At 40.7% G+C, this 24,147-nt stretch overlaps 1 protein-coding gene and 1 long non-coding RNA gene across 7 annotated transcripts in view; one reads left to right on the top strand and one right to left on the bottom strand.

Moving 5' to 3' along the window:
- The window catches only part of PTCHD1 (patched domain containing 1), a 336,092-nt gene that overhangs the window by 311,257 nt on the left and 688 nt on the right, over nucleotides 1–24,147 (top strand). Inside the window, exons 3-4 of one of the 4 annotated variants that reach the window (XM_053305265.1) lie at nucleotides 10,184–11,777; nucleotides 16,147–16,294. In XM_053305265.1, coding sequence (XP_053161240.1) covers nucleotides 10,184–11,777; nucleotides 16,147–16,291 — 1,739 coding nt within the window. In that variant the 3' untranslated portion in view covers nucleotides 16,292–16,294. Of the gene's footprint in view, nucleotides 1–10,183; nucleotides 11,846–16,146; nucleotides 16,295–24,147 lie in introns of those variants that run through there. The other 3 variants (XM_053305268.1, XM_053305269.1, XM_053305266.1) reach the window with 3 other exon arrangements.
- Nucleotides 10,044–24,147, bottom strand: part of LOC128349230 (uncharacterized) — a 72,348-nt gene continuing 58,244 nt past the window's right edge. For 2 of the 3 annotated variants that reach the window (XR_008318638.1, XR_008318637.1), the window contains 3 exons: nucleotides 23,920–24,091; nucleotides 15,410–15,503; nucleotides 13,975–14,315 (listed from right to left, as the gene is read on the bottom strand). This is a non-coding gene — a long non-coding RNA (uncharacterized LOC128349230). Of the gene's footprint in view, nucleotides 10,221–13,974; nucleotides 14,316–15,409; nucleotides 15,504–23,919; nucleotides 24,092–24,147 lie in introns of those variants that run through there. The other variant, XR_008318639.1, reaches the window with a different exon arrangement.

Genomic DNA, 24,147 nt, shown 5'->3' with positions numbered 1-24,147 from the left:
GTTATCAAACTGACAGTCTTGACCTGCCCGCTGGAAGCGACTATGAAACCCTTTGGAAAATGAAGATGAATAGCAAAAGCCTTTCTGCAAATAGGATATAAGCAGTCTTTACATCTGTTCATTTTTATGCCAATAATACAAATGTTTATGACCCTTTTGTATGGACAGGAATCAAGAACTTGTGCATGTAAATAGTAGGTGATTATAAGGGACCCTGGTGGGAGTACCTTCACATACGGAGCCTTATAAAACATGAAATTACTAGCTGTTACATAATCTCATCAGAGCTTCTCCTTAAGAATATCTAGGGCTTTGCCACTGTTTTGAGAAAATTATGACATTGAATTGAAAACCCCTGCCTAGAAATCTAAGTACCGATGCAGGAATGTTGATGCTAGGCTCCCGCCTGAGCAAGGTTTTCCTAATTCACTCCAGTATTGGGATGATTTTTGGCACCATCTTTTCAAGGACAGGATCTTTAGCAAATGCCTTTCTAAGAGAACTAAGAAACTGAATTATCCCTGAAGAAGTTTGGATTTTAAAAATAAAATGTCAGTTCTTCTCTGAGGTTTAGCTTTCTTTTTCTGCTTGTAATATTTGTAGTACAGCCATCCTTGACCAACTGCTAGAGTTTCATTCTGGCAAAACCTCACTGTTGGCAAACTCTCGCTTGGCAAGGCTTTAAAGTCTATGGGAAATAGGGTGTTAGGGGAACCATGACCACAAAAAGACCTAAAAAGAAAGGGGGGTGATACAAAGCAATGGCTAAAAAAATCACCAAAAAAAATCCTGTAGTATCACCAAGAGTCACCAAGAAGAATGAGCAGATCGAACCTCTGGACATTTGGGGGGGGGGGCACTCCATCACTCAAAGGCATTTTCAATTGACAAGGGACAGCAGGGTTAGCAAGGGACAACAAGAGGAATGAGCAGATCGAATCTTTGAAACCCTCACCTCAAATCACAACCCCCTCCAAAATAACTGAAAAACCTCGCCAAACACTGATATTCAGGTCGCGGTTGGCAAGACCTGTCACAATTTCCCATTCTCATATACTCAAAACCAAGGTTGGTAAAACCGTGATTGGCAAGGGATGAGTGAAATAGTTTGTGTTAGATACTGCCTTGACTTCTCCTTTGTTCTGTGAGATTAGGAGATAAATTGAGTACTTGGAAGAGCAACATGAAGCATCTGGTATCCAAAACATCTATTGGAATTTGAGAACTGCACAGTAGAAACACAGCAACTTCACAACAGAAATTAAAAATGATGGATGCATATTGAAATTGTAGAGCACTGGATTTTTCATAATAATGCCTTTTTGTTTGGTCAATAAACTAATGGCCATGCTAATTCCACGGCATTTAAAGCTGCAGTTAATTCTGCCAAATGTTTGGTTGATTTGATTTGATTTGATTATATCCCACTCTTCCCCATGGATTTTTTCTAAATGCTAATGCTCCTGTTTTCAAGAGCTCATAATCTAAGAAAGCAATGGTTTGGGGAATAAAAGAAGACAAAATGAAATCAAAATGACATCATAAAATTCATGTAAAAGAAGGAGAACATAAATGCTTAGTCTCAAGGGCAGGCACATCTAGATAGTAGCGCATCTAGAGTTCTGCCCAGGAAGAATATAGATGTTAATTCACACCTTCTGGAATGCTGCTTCTCTTTCTCCTTCTCCTCCTTCCTCCTCCTAGCAGCACCAAATGACAATGGCAATGGATAGAAAAGACAAAAAATGGATAGAAAACAGAGTGAACTGGGCTGGTTAAGGCCAGAATGAGCCTTTAAAACCTATTTGTTTGGCCTGGCCTTCCAGGGTTTTTTAACTGTTTTAACTGTTTTAATTGTTAATAGTTTTATACTGTTTTTAAATTGTTTTGTAATGATTGTTTTTAAAGGACTGATCTACAGGTTTTATTTTTTTTTCCTGCTATGCATCACCCAGAGCCGTTTAGAATAAATTATAAATAATTTATTTATTATAAATGTAAAAAATAAATAAATAAATATAGCAAGGTTCAGCACTTGAAAAAAATCAGTTTAAAAAACTGTTTTCCCCCAGTTGTAGTAAAAATATATTTCCCATGACTTTATTACACCATACTAAAATCTCATTATACATTAATGTTGCCCGTAGGCATTTGATAGAGTTGAGTTACTAAAAGAAACTACAAGAGGCATTGAAATCCTTTAATATTGGTCCCATTTTCTTTTATTGATATATATTAGTTGCCAGAGTTTGATTGGTTGGTTTTCTGTGTAAACCACTTTGGGAACTTTTCTTGAAAAGTGGTATATAAATATCCATAGTAGTAGTTTTTGATAGTTTTAAATCACAAAGAGGTACCAAACAGGAATGCCCGCTTTGATCTATGTTGTTTAAAGTTACTACTGAAGCTTTTGCAATAGATGAGAAGACAAGGATTAGAGTGAAAAATAAAAATAAAAATAAAAATCTTGAAATAAAATTGTGTGTAGATGACACAAGCCCTACAAAATATGGGAGTGTCTCTGTCTGCCTGATACAAATGATCTATCAGTTTAGTAATATTCACATTATAAAATCAAAGTGAAATCTGAAACTGTGGGTTTAAATATTGAAGAAAAATTATCTAAGAAGCTGTAAAATTGTAGTGAGAGAAGAGGGTATTGAGTATCTAGCAAATAAATATGTATTTATTTGACAACATTGTTGATTGTTCCATGATAAAAATGTTTTCACACAGACTGAGAAAGCTGTCTTAAGTTGTCCTGAAGTCTAATATTAAAAGAAACATACACAGGATTTGTTGGTGCACATATGGAAGAAGGACTTATGAATTTACTCTAATGTTGAGGATACCCCTACATAGATCCCCATTGTACATTCCCATTCTGAGTACCAAGCTATACCCCAAACGAGAGTTATACTGTAGTGTGACCTGCATGTGAAAATTATGGTGCAAGGAAACTTTGGTTCAAGTTGTGAATATTAAATAGTTGTAAATATCACATCATATCAGACATACACGTTCTTAACAAAATGCAATTAATACATGGGCTGCAATTAAATGTACCAACTCGGCAACATCAGTGAAGACAAGATTGATTGGCTAGAGACACAGCTGATAGGAAGTATTGATTTGGCCTATGGAATAGCTTCTGTTTAAAATGTTTTTAAAGACATTTCTAACCACTATGACTGAAGAAATGTTTATTTAGAAAGTTAAGTGTGGCTAATGCAGTGGGGAAATGACTTGACTAGCCAGCCAGAGGCTGCCAGTTCAAATCCCTCTGGTATGTTTCCTAGACTATGGGAAACACCTATATCAGGCAGAAGCAATATAGGAAGATGCTGAAAGGCATCATCTCATACTGTACGGGAGGAGGCAATTGTAAACCCCTCCTGTATTCTACCAAAGACAACCACAGGGCTCTGTGGTCGCCAGGAGTCAACACCGACATGACAGTACACTTTACTTTGATGCAGCAAAGCCTGTTTAAATGTGGAACAGTCAGAAACAATTATTGTGACTGGTGGACTTCCTAGTTTTCTATAAACCTAAGGGGGGAATACCGTAGTAGAAGTTAATGTTGCACTTTAACATAAAAACTGACGATTTAAACATTGTTTAAGAGAGAAGATTACTCAAGACACTAACAGTAATAAAACAGGGTTATACTATTTGCTAAGTGTTGTTGGCCCAAAATCCTCTATTAGCTGGTCTTGTAGTAGCGAGATTGAATTGTCCCCTTTGTTAAGCAGGGTCCACCATGGTTTGCATTTGAATGGGAGTCTACATTTGTGAGCACTGCAAGATATTCTCCTTAGGGGATGGAGCCTCTCTGAGAAGAGCATCTGCATGCAGATGGTCCCAAGTTCCTCTTTGGCATCTCCAGTTAGGGCTCAGAGAGACTCCTGCCTGTAATCTTGGAGAAGCCGCTGCCAGTCTGTGTAGACAATACTGAGTTAGATGAACCAAGGGTCTCCCTCAGTAGAAGGCAGCTTCCTATGTTAAGGAGGAGAGCTAGTCTTCTGGTAGCAAGCATGAGTTGGCCTCTTTGCTAAGCAGGGTCTATCCTGGTTGCATTTGAATGGGATACTACATGAAGGTTCCTACATGAAGGAACCTACAGAAGGTTCCAAGTTCCCTCTCTGGCATCTCCAGATAGGGCTGAGAGAGAGAGTCCTCCCTGCAGTCTTGGAGAAGCCGCTGCCAGTCTGTGTGGACAGTACTGAGCTAGATGGACAAAGGGTCTGACTTGGTATATGGCAGCTTCCTGTGTTACGAAGTTAATGCTAAACAAAGGAAACAAAATGATGTGGTTTCCTTCTCTAAATTAGTCCTCTTTTATTCCATTTAGGGTTTATATTTATATTTATTTATTTATTTTTAACATATTTTTATACCACCCAAAACTTATGTCTCTGGGCAGTTTAGAACAGTACAAAATAAATGACAACCAAAAAAAATAAAACAATAGCTAACACAATAGATGACAACAAAAATTTAAAATATTATTTAAAATAAATGACAGCAGAAAATTAAAACAGAACAATTTAAAAATTTTAAAACTATGTTAAAACTATTAAAACAGTATTTAATTAAAACTAATGATTTAATTAAATTATAAAAGTAATAATTAAATTTAATTATTTAATTTTATTACTCCATTCTTTAATAGGCAATGTTGCAAATGAAATAAATTGTAAATCCAATAGATTTCCATAAGAGAGCTAAGCATGTGCTTAACCCTGACTCAGGAAAGGGCTAGAACTCAATGACAGAACACCTGCTTTACATGCCAATGCTCACAGTTTCAACCCCTGACATCTCTCCAACCCCTAACATCTCTCCAAGTGGGAAAGACTTGCTGGAAAGTTAATGCCAGTAAGCACAGACAAACTTAATCTATATGTACATTAATCTAGATGTGCACGGAACTGTTGACTGTCGGTTCAAAGGTGGGAGGGACAGCATTAAGGACCAGGGATGGTGCTCTTCCCCCTCCCCGCCACATTTCCCCCACCAGTGCTGTGTTAAAAAAATAGTCCCACAGGACCAGAATTACCCGGTGTGTGTACATACACACACCAGGTACTTCTGCGGGATACTTCCGGTCTGATGTTCAGCAGGACAGCAAGGAGGTATGCTGCCACCCTGAGGGACTGTTTCTTAAAACAGCACTGGCAGGGAAAACACAGTGGGGGGGGGGAGTCCCCTCCCCAGTCCTTAAAGCTAACCTCTCAACCTTCAAACTGGCCAAACCATCCCTAATATGGACTTGTGGTCTGGCTCACTAGATGACGTTTATACGAATTGTGCACATGGTGAATTATATATAAAAATGAATAGGATGGTGTGTTTCAACTAATTTTTTTTTAATCAGCTTATTTTAGGCCTAGAATGTGAGGGGGGAAACATTGGACAGATTCACACATCACAGTGACAAGTAGAAGAAAACCACCAGTGTTCGGAGGACACGCACTCCTGGTCCTATCACCTCTTCCATTTCATCTGAACCCATCAGTGATGAGTTGACAATGCCAAATCCCCTTCACTGACTGACATTTGTAACTCACATTTGAATTTGGGCAGAGAAAGTCAAGCAGTGGAGAGGACCCAACATTGTCAATCTGACATTGGGCGCTTCGAACAGCATGGAAGAGGTGTAAGTACCAGGAGTGTGCATGTATTAGGAACCAGTGGTTTTCTCCTGCTTACTTGCCAGTGTGATGTGGCAGAGGAGAGCTGGTCTTGTGGTAGCAAGCATGATTTGTCCCCTTAGCTAAGCAGGGTCTGCCCTGGTTGCATATGAAAGGGAGACTAGAAGTGTAAGCACTGTAAGATATTCCCCTCAGGGGATGAAGCCGCTCTGGGAAGAGCAGAAGGTTTCAAGTTCCCTCCCTGGCTTCTCCAAGATAGGGCTGAGAGAGATTCCTGCCTGCAACCTTGGAGAAGCCGCTGCCAGTCTGTGAAGACAATATTGAGCTAGATAGACCAATGGTCTGACTCGGTATATGGCAGCTTCCTATGTATGTTCCTATGTGTACAGCTGCCCATTGTAAAGAATTTATTTAAAATCAAATCTTTTAGAATCCTAAAATGTCATGTTCATCACAGAGATATTTGGCCAGGATGAAATAACCTGAAATTGTCCAATAGGTTTTGTGGTTAACAAAATGATACCTGCATGACTTCTGGTGCTAGTGGCTGAAATCATTATTTAATTCACTTGAGGAAGTCCCACTGAAATTAAAAGAACAAGTTAGGCATGCCTGGCTTGTCCTTTTAATTTCAGTGGGACTTCCTCAAATACATTTAGTCAGGGTGTCAGCCAGTCTGCACAAAAATGAAGAGTGGGGAACATATACCATCCTGCAATTTCCTGAATTTCTTCTAAGTATCACTAGACCATCTGTCTTTTATGGATAAAAAATGCAAACCAATATGTGAAGGAAAAGAGGAATGTTAGTTCTCAGTTCTCTTCCTAAGTGCTGTGTCTGTTTACAGAGATAATAGAATACATTGCAGCAGTTAGGACTCAATTAAAACAGATTGGAACCCGCTTGCACATTTAAAAATATCTGGAAATTGCGACATGCTAAAATAAGAACTATATAATTAAAATATTATATATATATATATATATATATATATATATATATATATATATATATATATTCCCTATATATACGATATTACTGTAAACATATTGGGATTTTAAAAATATCCCAATATTTGTGATGGCGTATAAAAGTCTGTGATGGATTTTAACCATGATGCCAAATCATGTACAGAAATTGGCCTTTGGGTATGAGGTGACTGGGAAAGAGGCTATATATACTCAATAAGTGTTACAATCTTTATCACAACCACTAATAAATTATCTTTACCTTCAAAGAGGCAAGACACTTTAATTTCAGGATTTTGCTCCCTGTGACTGTTTTTCAGTCATCAAAATGTATATTGATCCCATCACTGAAAAGATTATGATATGCACCTACCCTCATGTCAGACTCTGGTTTTCAGAGTTTCTCACAGATTCTTGGCCAACTTGTGTCTGATTCACAAATGCATATACCTAAAAATCTCCTATCCATTAGGATTTTAGCCATAAAAATGCAATAATATCCAGTAAGTAAAATAATCAGGAAAGTGATCCTTGGATCAAAGGCATTTTTGAATACAATCACTGGCTTCCTTATTATCATCATATCAGTAACAATGGTTATGAAAATTCTGATAAATTATTGTCCAATTTATCTTTCTTCTATAAGCTTATTCAAAAATACAGTAAGAGTAGTCACACACAGCGCCTATCCCAGGTTAGTTAGTTAGTGTTAAATTTGTATACCGCCTTTCATTAAAACAATCCCAAGGCGCTTCACACAGAAAAATTAAAAGAAGACTATAAAAATTACACAATTAAAATATTAAGCTAGAATATAAAAACATAGATCTGACTAAAAAGATTTAAAATACAAGCACAATATAATCATACAAAATACAAAGAAACAGCAGTAGAGACAATCATAAAAAGCCTTGGTAAAAAGCCAAGTTTTCACACACTTTCTAAAAACTGTGATGGAGACCGAGGAGGAAATAGCCATCTGGAGAGCATTCCAGAGTCTGGAATGGTTTGGGCATCCCAGCTTGGCTTAGGCTGCGTTTGTAAAGCCGCGGGAGCAAGGTCTCTCCTGGTGCTGCCCGTGTGCCAAGCCCAAGTTTGTAACCCTGCGTTTAGCTGAGGTTAAGAGAATGTCAGCTGTCAATCATCTTGGTGATCACCCCCAGGTTAAATGGTTTCCACCTGGCCCGCAACCATTTCCGCCAGGAAGCCAGGGGGAAGGAGCAGCCACACCAAGTGTGGCAGCTGCTCTAATGGGAGCAGCCACCGTCCTTGTGCCCCAGAGCACCCTGGGATACAGGAGGGGGAAGTCCTCCCACTCCCAGGGTTGCCCTTCACCGTGCCACCACTAGTGTTGGTGTGCGGCATGGCAAAAGGAATGATGACTATGCTCATTTGCGGGGGAAGGCAGATGAGCTCCTGCCTTTCTCCCCAGCCCTGGGGAGTGCATGACTGAGGTCGTGTGCACGACCTCAGTGAGTAGCATCCGGACTAACACCGCCTTCATGTTAGAACGTTTCCCACATGCAACATTTTATCCTGATTCCTACACTTCCTTCTCTTGCCCCCAATGTATGTTCCTGACAATCCCCCAGGCCTCAGATATATTATTTTGTGGGGAGCAGGGGCAGAAGAGAGAAAAGGAGACTGGGGGAAATTGTTATGTGCTGACAATGTTCTAGTATGTGTTAGTCTAGGTGCTGCTTACTATATTTTTTAATAAGCCTAAGAAAGAAAGACATACTGGCTATTCATCAGCGTTTTCATCTAGCACTAGTCTGGATGCTGCTCAGCGACTACAGTTACAACCATTCATTCCAATCACCTTCCATATCATCAGGGCTAACAGATTTCATTGGTTCCATACATACAAAGTTTCACACCAAATTTTGTACCTGGTACAGAACTTTGAGAACTTAAACTGTAGTTTTAAAGGAAGGCTAAAGCCTTCATAGTTGAAGAAACGATTTCCATCACCCATATAAGGAATGAGTCTCTGAACAGGGTCTGCTGCCTATATGTTTACAAACATATTCCCCTAATAATGAGTGCTGGAAACTTGCTTTTAAAATCAGAAGGGGATCTTAAAATTTCAAGATTCCATAATGGCTTCTCCAACATTTAGTATAGAATTGGGAAAAGATCCAATGTGTGCACCCCTCTTGTGTACACACTTCTCAAATTATAAAAATTAAGCAAATGTGTATATAAATGTATGAAGCTGCCTTATACTTCTTGACATCTAAAGCAACGAACTGCTTGCAAAATGTTACACTAGCACAAAAGTGCTAAACTAACTAGGAAACTGCCATATGCTGAGTCAGACGATAGGTCCATCTAGCTCAGCATTGTCTACCCAGACTGGCAGCGGCTTCTCCAAGGTTGCAGGCAGGAGTCTCTCTCAGCCCAGTCTGGAGATGCCAGGCATGCATGCAGGTACTCTTCCCAGAGCCAGCTCCATCCCTTAAGGGGGAATATCTTACAGTGCTCACATGTAGTCACCCATTCAAATGCAACCAGGGTGATCCCTGCTTAGCAAAGGGGACAGTTCGTGCTTGCTACCACCAAACCAGCTCTGTTTGTGCTCCAGACTACAGTTCATGCTTGCTATCACAAGATCAGTTCTGTTTGTGCTCCAGCCACACTGCAAGTGTGGCTGTGAAACAGTTGCACTATTGCAGCATGCTTCATTTGCTTGAATAGGGACATTTGTTCAAGAACTCTATATCACAATTCTGCAGATTCCCTTCCTTTAGCACAACAAATTTTGTTCCAGCACAAATTTCATCACTCTGCCAGCAGTTCATTGCTCTGGGTGTTAGCTGCCGAGTCATGCAGACCATAGGGCCATCTAGCCTAGTATTATCTACTCTGACCGGCACTGGCTGTTCAGAATCACCAGCATACGTCTTTTCCATCGCCTGATCTTTTAACTGGAGGTGCCAGGGAGCAAACATAGGACCTTCTTCAGGCAGGCATGTACTGTTTGCATGCATTTTACCATCCCATAGCAATGGCCCCATCCCATAGATTATGTTGATATGCACAATGTATTTCAAGCACAGTATTTGAATGGTGCAGATTTTTCTCTGCCTCAGGACAAAAAAGAAAAAGAATGATCTGTGCCATGACTCGTCTTGTTAACCTCTGTTGCGTCTTATATAAAATAGTCTTCATGGCTAAGCTCAGTGTTTTATTTCAATATCAGTTTAAAGAAATAGTTAAAGGTCCCTTAACTTTGGTAATTTTTATATCTCCACAAAGTGAAAACATGGCATGAAATATGCATAATTTAGTTTTAATTTGGAGAACAGGGCTTGTTAGCATAATTCTTCTTGGCAACGAACTTGGCTTTTCCTGGCAGAGCAGACTACTAGCCCTGATTAGTATAGCTCAGTCATTTAAAAGAACCTTGATTTTTTTTCCCCTGTAGCAGGGCAATTGCTTCATAAATTAACACCCTTGAATGAATGTACCTTTGGACGTACTCAACTTGACTGGTTTGCCCTTCCTTTCTCACACAAAAAGAGCATTAAACAGTTTCTTTCTTCTGTATTCCAGGTCATGGGTTATATGGAACATTTGAAATGTTGTCCTCCTGGAGGAAAACGAGAGAAGACCAACACGTTAAAGAGAGGACTGCAGCTGTATTTGCAGACTCCATGCTCTCCTTTTCTCTCACCACTGCCATGTACCTGGTCACTTTTGGGATAGGTGCCAGCCCCTTCACTAACATTGAAGCAGCAAGGATCTTCTGCTGCAATTCCTGTATTGCAATTTTCTTCAACTACCTCTTTGTACTCTCCTTTTATGGTTCCAGCCTCGTGTTTACTGGCTACATAGAAAACAACTACCAGCATAGTATCTTCTGCAGAAAGGTACCAAAGCCAGAGGTATTGCAAGAGAAACCTGCCTGGTATAGGTTTCTTCTGACAGCCAAATTCAGCGAGGACACAACAGAGTCAGAGGAAACAAACAGTTACGAAAGTCACCTTTTGGTGTGTTTTCTCAAGCGTTATTACTGTGACTGGATAACGAATACTTACGTCAAGCCTTTTGTAGTTCTCTTTTACCTTATTTATATTTCCTTTGCCTTAATGGGCTACCTGCAGGTCAATGAAGAGTCAGACCTGAATAACATTGTAGCAACTGCGACACGAACCATGGAGTATACTGCTGCTCAGCAGAAGTACTTCAGCAATTACAGCCCAGTCATTGGGTTTTATATTTATGAATCAATAGAATACTGGAACATGACCGTTCAAGATGACATGCTAGAGTACACCAAGGGGTTTGTGAGGATATCTTGGTTTGAGAGCTACTTAAATTACCTTAGAAAACTCAACATATCCACTGGATTACCCAAAAAGAATTTTACAGATATGCTGAGGAACTCCTTCCTGAAAGCCCCCCAGTTTGCCCATTTTTCTGAGGATATCATTTTTTCCAAGAAGTATAACAATGAAGTTGATGTCGTAGCCTCTAGAATGTTCTTGGTGGCTAAGACAATGGAAACCAAACGAGAAGAGCTTTATCGTCTCCTGGAAACCTTAAGAAAGCTCTCTCTCAAATCAAAGGTTAAATTCATTGTTTTCAACCCATCATTTGTATACATGGATCGCTATGCCTCATATGTGGGGGCCCCCTTGCAGAACTCCTGCATCAGTGCTTTATTCCTGCTCTTCTTCTCTGCATTTCTGGTGGCAGACTCTCTCATCAACGTATGGCTCACGCTCACTGTTGCCTCAGTCGAATTTGGAGTTATAGGTTTTATGACCCTGTGGAAAGTAGAACTGGACTGTATTTCTGTGTTGTGCTTAATTTATGGGATTAATTATACAGTTGACAACTGTGCACCTCTCTTGTCAACATTTGTCCTGGGCAAAGATTTCACAAGAACTAAATGGGTAAAGAATGCCCTGGAAGTGCACGGGGTAGCTATTTTACAGAGCTACCTCTGCTATATTGTTGGTCTGATTCCTCTCGCAGCTGTGCCTTCAAATCTGACCCGTACACTGTTCAGGTGCTTGTTTTTGATAGCATTAGTCACCTTCTTTCATTGCTTTGCCATTTTACCTGTGATACTGACTTTTCTGCCACCGTCCAAGAAAAAGAGGAAAGAGAAGAAAACTCCTGAGAACAGGGAGGAAATAGAGTGCGTTGAAATGGTGGATATGGATAGTACCCGAGTGGTTGACCAAATTACAACAGTCTGACTAGTTGGTTTGTTTTCCTTTTTCTTTTTTTAATAACCCTAGTTCTTACTGAGAGAAGAAAATCATATTGATTTAACAATGGGATTTGGATTCTGTTTTCAAATTAAAACCAGGAGCATCCAAACCAGTGTGTGAGCAGGGGAAGACATAGCTGTACATTGTTGGCCTTCACGTAAAAAGTACAGTGGAATTTTAATTTACCCAATACAAAGGGAGTGTCAATTTGGGTTGCTACCTGAGATCAGATAAGAGAGGTGGGTTACTAAATAGAATTCTGCCGTGTCTGCCCTGCAGATGGTGCTGCCCTTGTGGCAGGGTCCCAGCACATTGAAAGGTCAACTGTCAAGGCTGAAGGAGCACTAAGTATACATTTTGGACACAAAGGCCTTAGAAAACTTATGGCACAGCAATAACTTAAGTCAGTGAGTGAGCTATTATGGATCTTAGCCATCACATATAACTTTCCTTTCTATTGCTTTTTCTTTGTCTGAATGGAAACGTATATGCAAGTTTATAAAACAAAACAGAAAAAGCCAAGCAGATCTGATTATACAAGGATAAACAGAGCAATCACTATCAATCTAGGGTCATATTGCAGTTGCCTTCTTTTTCTGAATTAGATATTTTAAAATGGAATTACCCTCCATATATTTTAATATAGCATAATTTTATAACATTTCTTTTTTTAAAAGCAAGATAACTGATTATATGTATAAGACACACTGGTGATTCTGATACAACTCCATTTTCTGAATGTGTTTGCTCTTATTTAAGAGATCTAGTTTACCAATGCTAGATTTTTTAGCACTGTCTTAAATATGCTGGGGAGTGGGTCTAATGGCAGATGAGGGATGGACTGTACTAAGCACTTCACCACCAAAATCCATGAAACAAACCTCAGATGCCTCAATTCCATCCAGCAAATGTGAATGTTAAAGTTCTTTTTCAAATATGAGCCTCACTTTGGGCCATTCACTAACAGTGCACACTTAAGCAGCTTTACATAACAGTAAGATAGGCCATAATCCTCAGTCCCTTTCAGCAGTCTCTGTTGTAAACAAAGGATCATGGGATGAGTGAAACAACTCTGGAAGAAGTGGCTTATGAACTCAGCTGCTATCTTCCTTAGGATAGTGTTAAAAGCAACTGCGCTACTAATAATGGATGCCAATGGGTTCCACTCCTGGTGTCAAAAAGATTCCTCTGACATAACATGCCAAAGACAGGTGGAAACCAATTTTACAGAGAGATAATTAACATTATTGCAACCATCTATATCAGAGGAGTCCAAACTTTTTTTAAAAAAATCTACAAATTCTTCTGTATTCTCTCCCTGTATTTATATTTACTTTTCTGTCCCACCTTTCTCCCAAGAACCTCAGGGCAACATAAAAGGCCTTCCATTTTATTTTAACAACAATCCTGTGAGGTCAGTTAGGCTAAAAGATGGTGGCTGGCCCAGAGCCCCCTACTAAACTTCATGGCTGAGTGTGGGGATTTCAACCCAAGTCTTCCTGCTTCTAGTCCAATATTGACCACTACACCACACTGGCTCTCTAAAGCAGATGGACGCACAGACTCTGTTAGCCAAAGTAATGTCAGCATTTGTGGTCTGGAGTGACTGACTCTAGAGCATATCTGACAATCTACAAGAATGATGATGGACTTGAAGGAGGAAATGAGCAGTTGGATCCTAAAGTGCTGCTTTAGGTGTTGTGGCATAATGCTTGTGCCCCAGCAGCTATACAAGATGCTGTGCTGTTATGCTCCCAAAGGTTCTCAGGGCTCTTTTAGCAAGAGCCCCAAGAAGTCACTAGCACAACCTTGCACTAGCACTCAGTAGGCAGCACTGGTCTGTCATACCCAACAGCATGATCTGCCTATAGTTCTTCGTTCTGAATCTGCCCTTTTAAAAGCCCTTTCACCAGCAAAGCTCTTAGGAGCTGAGCTGGAACACTCTTGAGCTGCACTGATCACTGGGGCTGTTCTAGCACAGTGTAGGGAGTTGGGCCCAAAAATGGAGGGGAGGGGATAAGTTATCCCCTTAGGTTGGCACTTGGTCTATTACGCCAGTTCTTTATTTGCCATTTCAGAAAACAGGACTAAATACCACATCTGAGAAACTAAAACAATTGATGGCTTTCCAAAAAGAATCTTTTAATGGGGGGGCAGGGGGAAGTAACTGGAAGAAAAAGTTGCAATGAGTTTTTGTGCTCACATCATATATATTATAATAAGTACCATATTCAGAGTTCTTCCAAAGGAAGTGTCAGGAACTTACAAATTATCTCCCCTACTAACAAAATTGGGCTCTTCTGAATGACAGGTGTTTCCAGTAGCCATGAGAATGAGCACATTTGCTGGCACGAAGAAGCAGTTGGCAAGTCTCTTTGTTTTCAGATGTGAATCCTAGCCATTCTTGCTGCTTTGCCTTGATGGAGGGGTTTCTTTTGTTGCTCATCATCTGTTAGGCATCTCTGTGTATGTGAAAGTTAAGATGTTTTGTTTCAATGTAAGATATTTTGCCACTCTTGCCAGCATAGGAGGTGTTCAAGCAGGAGACATTTGTATGCCTGCCAAAACTTTCTCCTTCCCAAAATGGAAACAAACAAAAAGATCATAATGCCCAGATTTGGCAAGCTGCTGTGTGCACAGATGAATATACAGTAGGAACTAGAAGTTGTAACACAACCTCATTCTTGGTAACCCACAAAGAAGCAGATATATCTTTGTCAGAAGTCACATCCCACTGTGTCCAATGAGGCTTATTCCCAGGTAAGTGAACATAGGATTGAAGCCTAGTTCGTTAGAGGTCACTGCAACGTGGTTTTCTGGAGCTGGTTCATAAAGTACTCAGAAACTCCCTTGGCAAAGATTTTTATCAAAATGTGTTGGGAACACCAATACAAGGTAATGCCAGTCTCAGCAGCTATCCTGTCTGTGTGCCATGAAGGGTACACATTTGATCAAAGAAAGGGATGAATTCTTCATTCCCCAACTCCATCCCACCCCAAGCTCAGGCCCTGGAACATCATTTCCAGTGACACACAGCACTTGAAAAACAGAGCCATTTCGTCTTGGTGAGAAGCGGAAGCCTCTCATTTCATAATCTACAGTGTGAGCACCAGATTATACTCTAGCAAAACTTTTGTCTACATATCTGTATTTTTGCTTCAGGGTTTGAATTATTTTCATAAACATGCTTTTGAGCGAAATGCAGAAAGCAATTAAAATTTAGTCCCCAAATACAGAGTAAAGGAAACTGGGTGCAAATATATGCATATTTACATCTAATTGAAATTAATAGAGTTTATGCAGCACATTTTTGCTGGATTGTGCCCATTGAGCCTAGACTTTATACAGCATGTCATTATAGTCTGAAAATACCAACCACTTAGCCTAAGTTCTAATTGCTTAAAAGGCGGTTACAGTAGGCTTTTAAGTTTACTGTATAATATAATTCTGTTAACAGAGTAACTCATTAAAAATATTACACCATACATTTAATAACTGATTGGTCAGAGCAGATTTTTACTCGGGGTGGGAGACTGAAGAAATGAACCTAACTGACTTTTCTCAGCAAGTTCATTCACACTAGTCTTCTTGGAGATATTCCCTGTAGTCGATTTGTGCAAGTTCATTCTCAGTTTATGAGCATTCTGAGTCTAGGAGGAAATGAAGAAAGAAAAGCTGGAGCAACTGGAGTAATTTCACTGCAAATGGTCCATATCCAAAATTTATCTCCAGTACTTTTTTTTTTAAACAATACATGTTAGATGAACTTTAGAGCTCAAAAACCTGAAGAAAATCTACTCTGCAAGAAACAGCTGATATTTTTCTAAATGCCAGCCACCTTACTAAACAAGGTCAGACCTCTAAAAGCTTAAAGACACGTAAATGGTTGGATGTTACGGTGAAAGGTGCCAGATTCTCTTTGCATCCAGGGAGGCTCCATATGGTAGTGCTAGATGTAGAAATATGGCATTTTTAAAGTGCTATTTTGTGTTCCTCAGCCTGTGTTTATTCTCCTGCCAATAAGTGAGTCCTAGTCCATGATTTGATTCCACTAGGAAAATAGACACAAAACTAGTTTTATGAGTGTTTCTTTTTATCTGAGACATTCAGAAAAGTCAACATTTGTCGTAAAAATCCAGCTTCAAACAATTAAAGAGTAAACAAATTTCTGTATTAAGGCTGAAGGCTAGATTTTAGTGGAATTTTGTTTGTTTTACTTTTTTGAGGACGAAAAATCATGAAAATAGCTATTCACTGCACTCTAAAATAATTTATTTTATTTGGTGTATGTAGATCCCAGTGGATGCTGAATGAAATGGACTGTACATCTGTTAATGAGAGGGTGAAAGCCACACAGATTACTTTTCTTATATGGGACAGTAGATGCAAAAAAACTGAGGATCTTAGGATATGGACACAGCATGCTCATTTTGACTGACAGGTTGGTTCTAACAAAATGTCTGCACCATGCCTTCATTGACTGCTTGAGACAATTTGCTAAGGAAAGAAAGGCCAAAATGCAAGAATGTAGAAAGGAGATACACAGAGAATCGTTTCTTGGCTCAATACGTGTTGAATTTGTTGATGCTTTCTAAGGAGCAGGACTTTGCTTTTTCAAAAATTATTTTGAGATTGTGTGTTCATTTTCATCTGAGACATTCAGAAAAGTCAACATTTGTCGTAAAAACCCAGCTTCAAACAATTAATTTTCATTTTTTGAAAGTCTTTTTGAAAATGAAAGTTGCCCTCAAGGAGAGTCAGACTCAAAATATGTTGAGCCTTATAAAGGTTCATCCTTTCTGAACTTTTAAAGTCTCTATGTTCTTGAGGGAGATTGCACCAGAGGGAACCTAAATTCTTAACACAGTCTATAAAACCACAAATCACCATATACTCATAATTCAAATACAGCCATCTTGCTGAAGATAAGCAGGTCAGGATTTCATCAGTGCCTGGACAGGGGACCATCTAGAAATCCTATATATACCACATTGAGTCCCCATAATAAAGGAAAGGTAGGATATAAGTGTAATAAATTAATTAAATATATTCAATTGCCAAAGGCCATAGATCCATCCAGTTCAATATTGTTTATAAGGACTGGCACCAGCTTTTGAAACTCTCAGGCAAGAATCTTTCTCAGACTTACTTGGGGACACAAGGAATTGGACCCGAGATGCTCTGCCTGCAAAACATGTGCCCCGCCATTGAGTAATGGTACATCCTCTGTGCTTGAAGCACAGGATGATTTCCATAGAAAAAGATTTCCCAAGATGAATGGGGTAATGCACAGTGACTAAATATATTTGCCTATATGTTTCTGGGCAAAATACAAAGTGCTGGTTATTACCTTTAAAGCTTTAACTTAGGTCCTGGTTACCTTAAAGAGTGCCTTCTTCTGCACGATCCCCACCACACGTTAAGGTCATCTGAGGAGGTCTGTCTCCAGTTACCACTGGTTTGTCTGGTGGAGACTCAGAGGTGGGCCTTCTCTGTATCTGCTCCTGGGCTGTGGAATGCACTCCCGGCAGAAATCCATAATCTGAGTTCATTATTGGCCTTCAGGAGAGCCCTTAAAACCTATCTGTTTGGCCTGGACTTCCAGGGTTTTTAAATTGTTTGTAAATGTTTGGCCTGGTTTTCCGGGGGTTTAAAAACTGTTCTAAATGTTTTAATTGTTAATGGTTTTATGGTGTTAATTGATTTTAGTTGTTTTTATTTTAATGTAGACTGCCCTGAGCCACTTTTGGAAGGGTGGTATAGAAATCAAATAAATAAATAAAATAATCTTCATATCTCATAGATGAGAGTATGATGTCTGCCAGGCCCCCACATGTCCATACTACCAACAGGGACAACCAAGCTGAGACTGGAATTGGGAAATGTTCAGATGTCTTTCCCACCCTCCCAGGCTGTGGTACTGCAGGAATCAGATACAGAGCCCGTGAAGCTCCAGTCTGGTCAGCCATGGGTAGGGCCAACACAGGCACCCATGGTGCCCAAGGGGGTGTGGAGATGTACCCCCACCTCTTACCCTTTGGCATGTGTCACTTTCCCCCTTCCATGTGGCAGTGCACTCTGCCCTCTTCCCTTGCCCACCCAGCAGCAGGCCACACTTTAACCTGATGGCGCACTAGCACTACTACTGCCACTGCTGCTCCTTCTCATACTGCTCCCTGGGAAGGAGGACGGGGACAGTGGAAGAGGAAGTGTGGTGGGGAAGAGAGCATCTCCACTCTACCTGCCATTCCACTTTCCTCCACACTTCCATTTTCTTTTTAAAACCCAGGGAATAAGAGTGGGGGGGAGAAGGAGCAGTGGCTGGCATGTCATGCCATGGAGAGTGGAGGCCTGCCAACAGAGGCAGCAGGTAGTGGGGAAGAGAGGGACAAGAGCCACACCAAGCCAGGGCAGGGGAGAGAGAAGAGACAGTGGCAGACAGGTGGACTGGCACTCACAGTGGCAGGGAGGTCCTCATGAATGGACTCGTTCTGACCAAGAGCCTGGGTGGAGAGCTGACTTTGTGGTGGCAAGCATGAATTGTCCCCTTTGCTGAGCAGGGTCCACCCTGGTTTGCATTTGAATGGGAGTCTACATGTGAGCACTGTAAGAAATTCCCCTTAGGGGAAGGGCTGCTCTGGGAAGAGCATCTGCATACAGAAGGTTCCAAATTCCCTCCCAGGCATCTGCAAGATAAAGCTGAGAGAGACTACTGCCTTTAACCTTAGAAAAGCTGCTGCCAGTCTGTGTAGACAATACTGAGCTAGATGGACCAGGGTCTGACTCAGTTTAAGGCAGCTTCCTGTGTTCCTATGTTTCTACGATTCTCCAAGCTCCCACATTATGGATGGGAGTTCCAAGCATTGAAACCTGCAGAATCCATCACTTCTAATCACAACCCCAGTAGAAAAGGTTCAGAGATGCCTATCCTCCAAATTTTCACACACAAAAATAGGGAAATGTTTACAATACCACCACCACCATTCTCAGATCAAAAAGCTCCGTTTTAGCCTTTCTCTATTGAACATTGCTGAAGGCTGTACTCTGTTGTATGCTGCATTCATTTTCTCTGCAATATACTGTCCTCCAGTGATTTTAAGTCAAGATGATGTTTATTCTTCTGGTTAAAGACAGATATTGACAAAACATAATTGCCTGCTAATACACTATAAGAGTTCCAATAAACCTCAGCATTAGTAGTGTGTGCAGCCACACACTGTGCACTTCACAGTGCCTTGAATGTTCATGCACATGCATTTTTATTTAATTATTTAACATATTTCTATGTCACCCAAAATTCATGTCTCTAGGCAGTTTAGAGTAAAACTGCCCAGAGTTATTAATGTGAAACAAAATTAAAACATTAAAACAATTTGCATGTGGACTAAATATGCATGTGCACTAAAGAGAAGATGAATTCACGCATACCCCTAATCAGAGCTATAAGTTCAACAGACCCCAGGGAGGGTGATGTTGAACTTTGAAGAATAACAGCTCTAGCAATTCCTATTAACAAGATTTTAAGAAGGCAGCCCCCAAAGGCAAAAACTGGGACAAAATAGAGTCAGTGGCTGACATTCTGCCTAAAAGCACTGGTGCTTTTGAAGAGTTCCAGATTAATGCCGCACCAGTGTTTGTGTGTGTCGGGGGGATTTCCGCAACCTCCACTTCCCTCAGAAGCCCTCTGTGCCACCCCAAAATATCTCCATGAGGGCTGCACAGGGTAATGGAACTTTGCCCCCACTTCTGAGTCAGCAGTGAAGTTCAGTTAGTTGAACTTCTAAGAAGCACTAGTGCTTCTCCCATTGTATCAATGCTTCATTGGTCAGGATGTGAGACAGTTACTTCCCAGGGACAGGGATCAGAAAATAGTGATTCTGCCTGTAAAGAGAACCAGTTGGCATATATAAAAAGGAAACTTGATGTCGGGGAGCACCTGACAATACTAAATAATCAGCACATTTGAGAAGATTGCTATGGTATTGTTGATACTTCAAGGAGATACTAAAGGTTAGGCTTGTGAGATACATTATTCACTGATATACATAGCCTGTATAAATAGCATTTCGTTCAACTGTTGTTAATTTAGAGCAGTGAAGAAAACTAATCTGAACTGAAGGAGTAATGAGCTGACAAGTCGGAAGCATCAGCAAAACTTTGAAGGGGTTTGCAAAAAGAAAAGATATATTTTCAGCCCACAGTGCATGAAAGCACAGAACAATTGCCAGGCAAATGGGGGGAAGGGAAGTGCTAAAGTTGTTTTTTTTTTCAAGGTGGCATTATAGAATTAAAAATACTTCATGTTTGCCTGAAGAATGGTAGAGCAGAAACCTCTACCCCTTTTAGCACTGTTTACAACCTTCCTTTCTCTGTCTAGCAAATAAATAGGGCTGTGCAAAGCTTTGGAGGCTTATTCAGCACCAAAGTGAATAGGCCCAATTCAGCCCATTTGGACCCCGTTTGACCCAAGGTAACTGCAGCAGCAGTGATCAGAACACGCTGGCAATTTCTGGTATTCACTAGAAATGAAATCAACTAAATGAACTGTCAAAGCATTTCTGAAATGTCCACTCAACATGGCCAAGCAGTGTTCCTGTGGATGTTCACTTATAAGAAATATTTCTCTACTGGCAGGAGGGGTCTATGAGTGCTATGATTTGTGTAGTCATTACTAGTTCTAAAGGGATGGTGAAAATCATGGTGGCATGTATGCCCATGGAGGCACCAGTTCTCAAGAACTGGGCCTCTGTGTGACTACTACCCCATGTGAGGAGGAGGAGTAAGTTTATTGCGGTCACAGACCAGATTAACAAACAATAACAATTAATAGCATTAATAAGAAAATTCAGGAAATTTCAAAGTTTACAAAATCACTAACTGTTCAAATTACTAATACAGTCTTTTCGGAGCTTCAATGCCACGAAACAGAACTTTGCCACATAACCTGAAATTACAGGTTTAAAATTGGTCAGCATAACAATTTCCAAATAAAGTTGGTCTGTGTGACTAGGATAAATGGCTAAAATAGGAGCAATAAATTTGGTGTGAGCCCATGTGAGTGTGGCACACACTCCCAAAATGTGCAAGTGAATTGGCTTCAATGAGAAAACTAGAGATGGTAAAAATGAGTGCAGAATCAGAAATGTCTAAACATTCATTCCAAGCCACACCAGAAGAATGTTTACAGGTTGGCCAACTATAACAAGTCCACTCACGTTCATTCTGAACAATTTCCGAAACCATATACTCAGACTGCAATCCTCAATTTCCTTCCTCCATAGGAAGCAATCTGAGAATTGAGCCACTGGCATATGACTCTCCCTCTCCAGAGCTACCCATCAATGTGATTTAAAGGAGCTTCTTCAGGGGAAGGTGTATCATCAACCAGATCTCCATTTTCTAGGAAAAATGGGGGTTGGAAGCTGGCAAGCAGCAGCACTTGAGTGGAAGAATTAGACCCTCAAGAATAACAGTTATATAGTGAAAACTTGACAAGAAGAACGGAGTGCAACATTCATTTGGCCAATAAATCCAGCTTATGCTTCTCTCTCGTCCTTCAGCAGAAAATGAAGGCTAACTATTTTCAAACGTTGGCTTCCTCTATACCTTGCCAAATATCATATTCTAATCAAGCATGTATGGGAAAGCATTTTCGTAGTAATAAAAATCATAGCCCACTGCCCTGTCCATTTCCTCTCATCTTCCTAATTTGCTCTCCAACCATCACCGTTCTCGTATCTAAAAAGAAGTCCAAGTATGCTAGGCAACCATGCCTTCAGCTCTGGAAGCCCTATACCTGCAACCTAAGGGTGCAGTGACAGGCCATAGTGGACCAGTGGTGCAGGAAAGGCACTACCCACATGTTTACGCTTTCCTTTATTGTGGTTTCAAATATTTCAGGTTACTCCCTTGTTGCCAAAGGGCAAATCTGGCTCAGACACTTGCCTATGTAGCAGTTGAGTTTGTATAGTGGAAGAATGACCTCAACCCTCTCTTCCACCATGCAAATAACAGAGAGAGACTCCTATAGTTCAGCAGAGAAGTGCATGCAGAAGCTCCCAGGTTCCTGGCATTTCCATCTTCTAGAGAAAACCTCTGTCTGAAACCTAGAGAGCTATGCCAGTCAGTGTAGACAATACTGAACGGAATGGACCAATGGTCTGAGTCAGTATAAGGCAGCTTCATATGTTCATACGATGAGGGTGCTTACCTTCAGTTAAAGCAAGCATAGCTTGTGTCAAAAGTTTGGCCCAGATGCCTTAGGGGCATCACAAGTTTCTGAAATGTTGAGATTCTGCAGAACAGTTGTTAGTACAACTTTAGCAAATAAAGCACTTTATGCTTTTTTTATAAAATCAGAGTGTTCCATTAGATTAGATAATGAAAGGAATATAGGGAGTAATGGATTAAATATAAATGTATTCACGTTTGATTGGACCGTGGCAGTATCAAATATTAGCAAGTCAGCACTGGATTTTCAATTAAGCAGAAAATGCTATTGGACTCCCAAAAAACTTCGTCCATTTGGCCTTTCAAACACTGATAGCTGGTGGTGGTGGGTGCAAATCTGGTACCTGTGCAGCCAGATGCCAGCTTGGAGCATCCACGTTCTCAATATCAGGGCCTGAACCCTAGTACAAGTTAAGCCCTGCCTTTCCTCCTGGAAACGTATGACTCGTCAGGTGGCTTTAGGCACCATTTCTGTTATAAACTTAAAGGGTGGTCTTGTTTCTGCTTTCAGATGGTCTGTGAGACAATAGCAAAAAATAATGTATTGAAGATCAAAGCTTCCTTTGAAGCTTCCAGCACAGTTACTTTCCTCTTCAGCAGTGCAATGTTAAAGAAACCCCCACATGCACTCATGACCTCCTACACGAGAGACCTTTTAGGTCTCCCATGAGCTGCCCATAATGTCAGAATCAGTTATGAACAGTTCAGTAGAAGCAATATGACTCACAAATATTTCAGCAAGTCAGATATATTCAGATATATGCTGCTTACCACTGCCTAGCTAGGATTCCCTTTACCTCATGAATTCATTCTATGAGTCATGGTACACAATACAGTGCACTGGAGTGCAGAAGCAGTTGAATTTTAATTCAGCAGACTTTCAAATTCTCCACCAGGTCCATCCTGGGGTGTAGGGAGGCTCAAGACAAGGAGGGTGGACATGGGGCCTGGGTGAGAAATGGCAATGGCGCAGAGTTGCAGGGCTCTGGTCGCTGTGCCAGTGGGGACAGAGGGCAGGGCTGATGGGCATGGAGAGTGGGATTGACAGGCAAACAGCCTCGCCTTCACTCTTCTTGCCCTGTCACGGCTGGGTGTGTGAGTGTGTTTGTGTGTCTTTCTCTCTTTGTCTTTTTACCCTGCCTAGGCTGTAACTGGAGCCAGTTATAGCCATGGCAGGGCAAAAAGAAAGAAAGAAAGAAAGACACACACGTGCATAGCTTTAGCAGGACAAGAAGAGAAAGGGAGACACAATTGTGGCTGTTTGCCCCCACTACTACCGCCCGTCACTGTCCTCCTCCTCGGGCCAGTCCAGTTCCTCAGGCATGGGGTTCAGGTTCTTGCCCCAATTTGCCACCCCCTAAGGATGGCACTGCTCCCCACCATGTGGCAGTCCTGAAGTGGTGGAAATAAAACACAAAGCAGAATAATGGTTTGCACAATGCAGCAACATTTCAGAACTGACTGAACTAGGCAACTATATTTATTTATTTCTATCTCACCTTCTGCATTCAGGTTTGTAGGTTCATAGACCAAACATTGATTGCCTGTCACTTGCTGCCTACAGTTCATTATGATATCCTAGAACGATTCAATGAACTCCTTCAAATGAATTTTCTTTATGGCTGCACTCCTCAGCTGCTTGCTCGGATTAGGCAAGGCTTTCTACAGCTCTGGTATTAAGTTTCTGAAGGTTATGGGGCTTCCCTTCTACACCAACAGATGAGATCCAGCAAATGAGCTGATCACAAACCCAAAGCTCTTACTGGGGAAACAAATGCTGTTTATTGTATGGCTAGATTGGTGACCACTGTTTGGTTTAAAATGTAACAAGAGTACCTTTAGAACCTTGGCAGTTGACCTTCCATGGGTAAGAATGTGGAGGCTCTTGGAGAATTGCACCTCTTCTAAGCAGCTGATTGTATCCCTCTTCCTCATGCTCTGTGAATAGTCCTACTAGATGCTTGTATGCAATGCATATTCAGATCTGGATTAGCCCCATATGGAGTACCTTGGGCCAAGTTTGAAAACAAGAGCGGAATTAATTGGTATGTAATTATGTTTGCT

The sequence above is a fragment of the Hemicordylus capensis genome, chromosome 3, assembly GCF_027244095.1.
Source record: "Hemicordylus capensis ecotype Gifberg chromosome 3, rHemCap1.1.pri, whole genome shotgun sequence".
Taxonomy (NCBI): domain Eukaryota; kingdom Metazoa; phylum Chordata; class Lepidosauria; order Squamata; family Cordylidae; genus Hemicordylus; species Hemicordylus capensis.
Note: the sequence above shows the minus strand (reverse complement) of the source record. Positions and strands in the feature narration are given on the sequence as shown.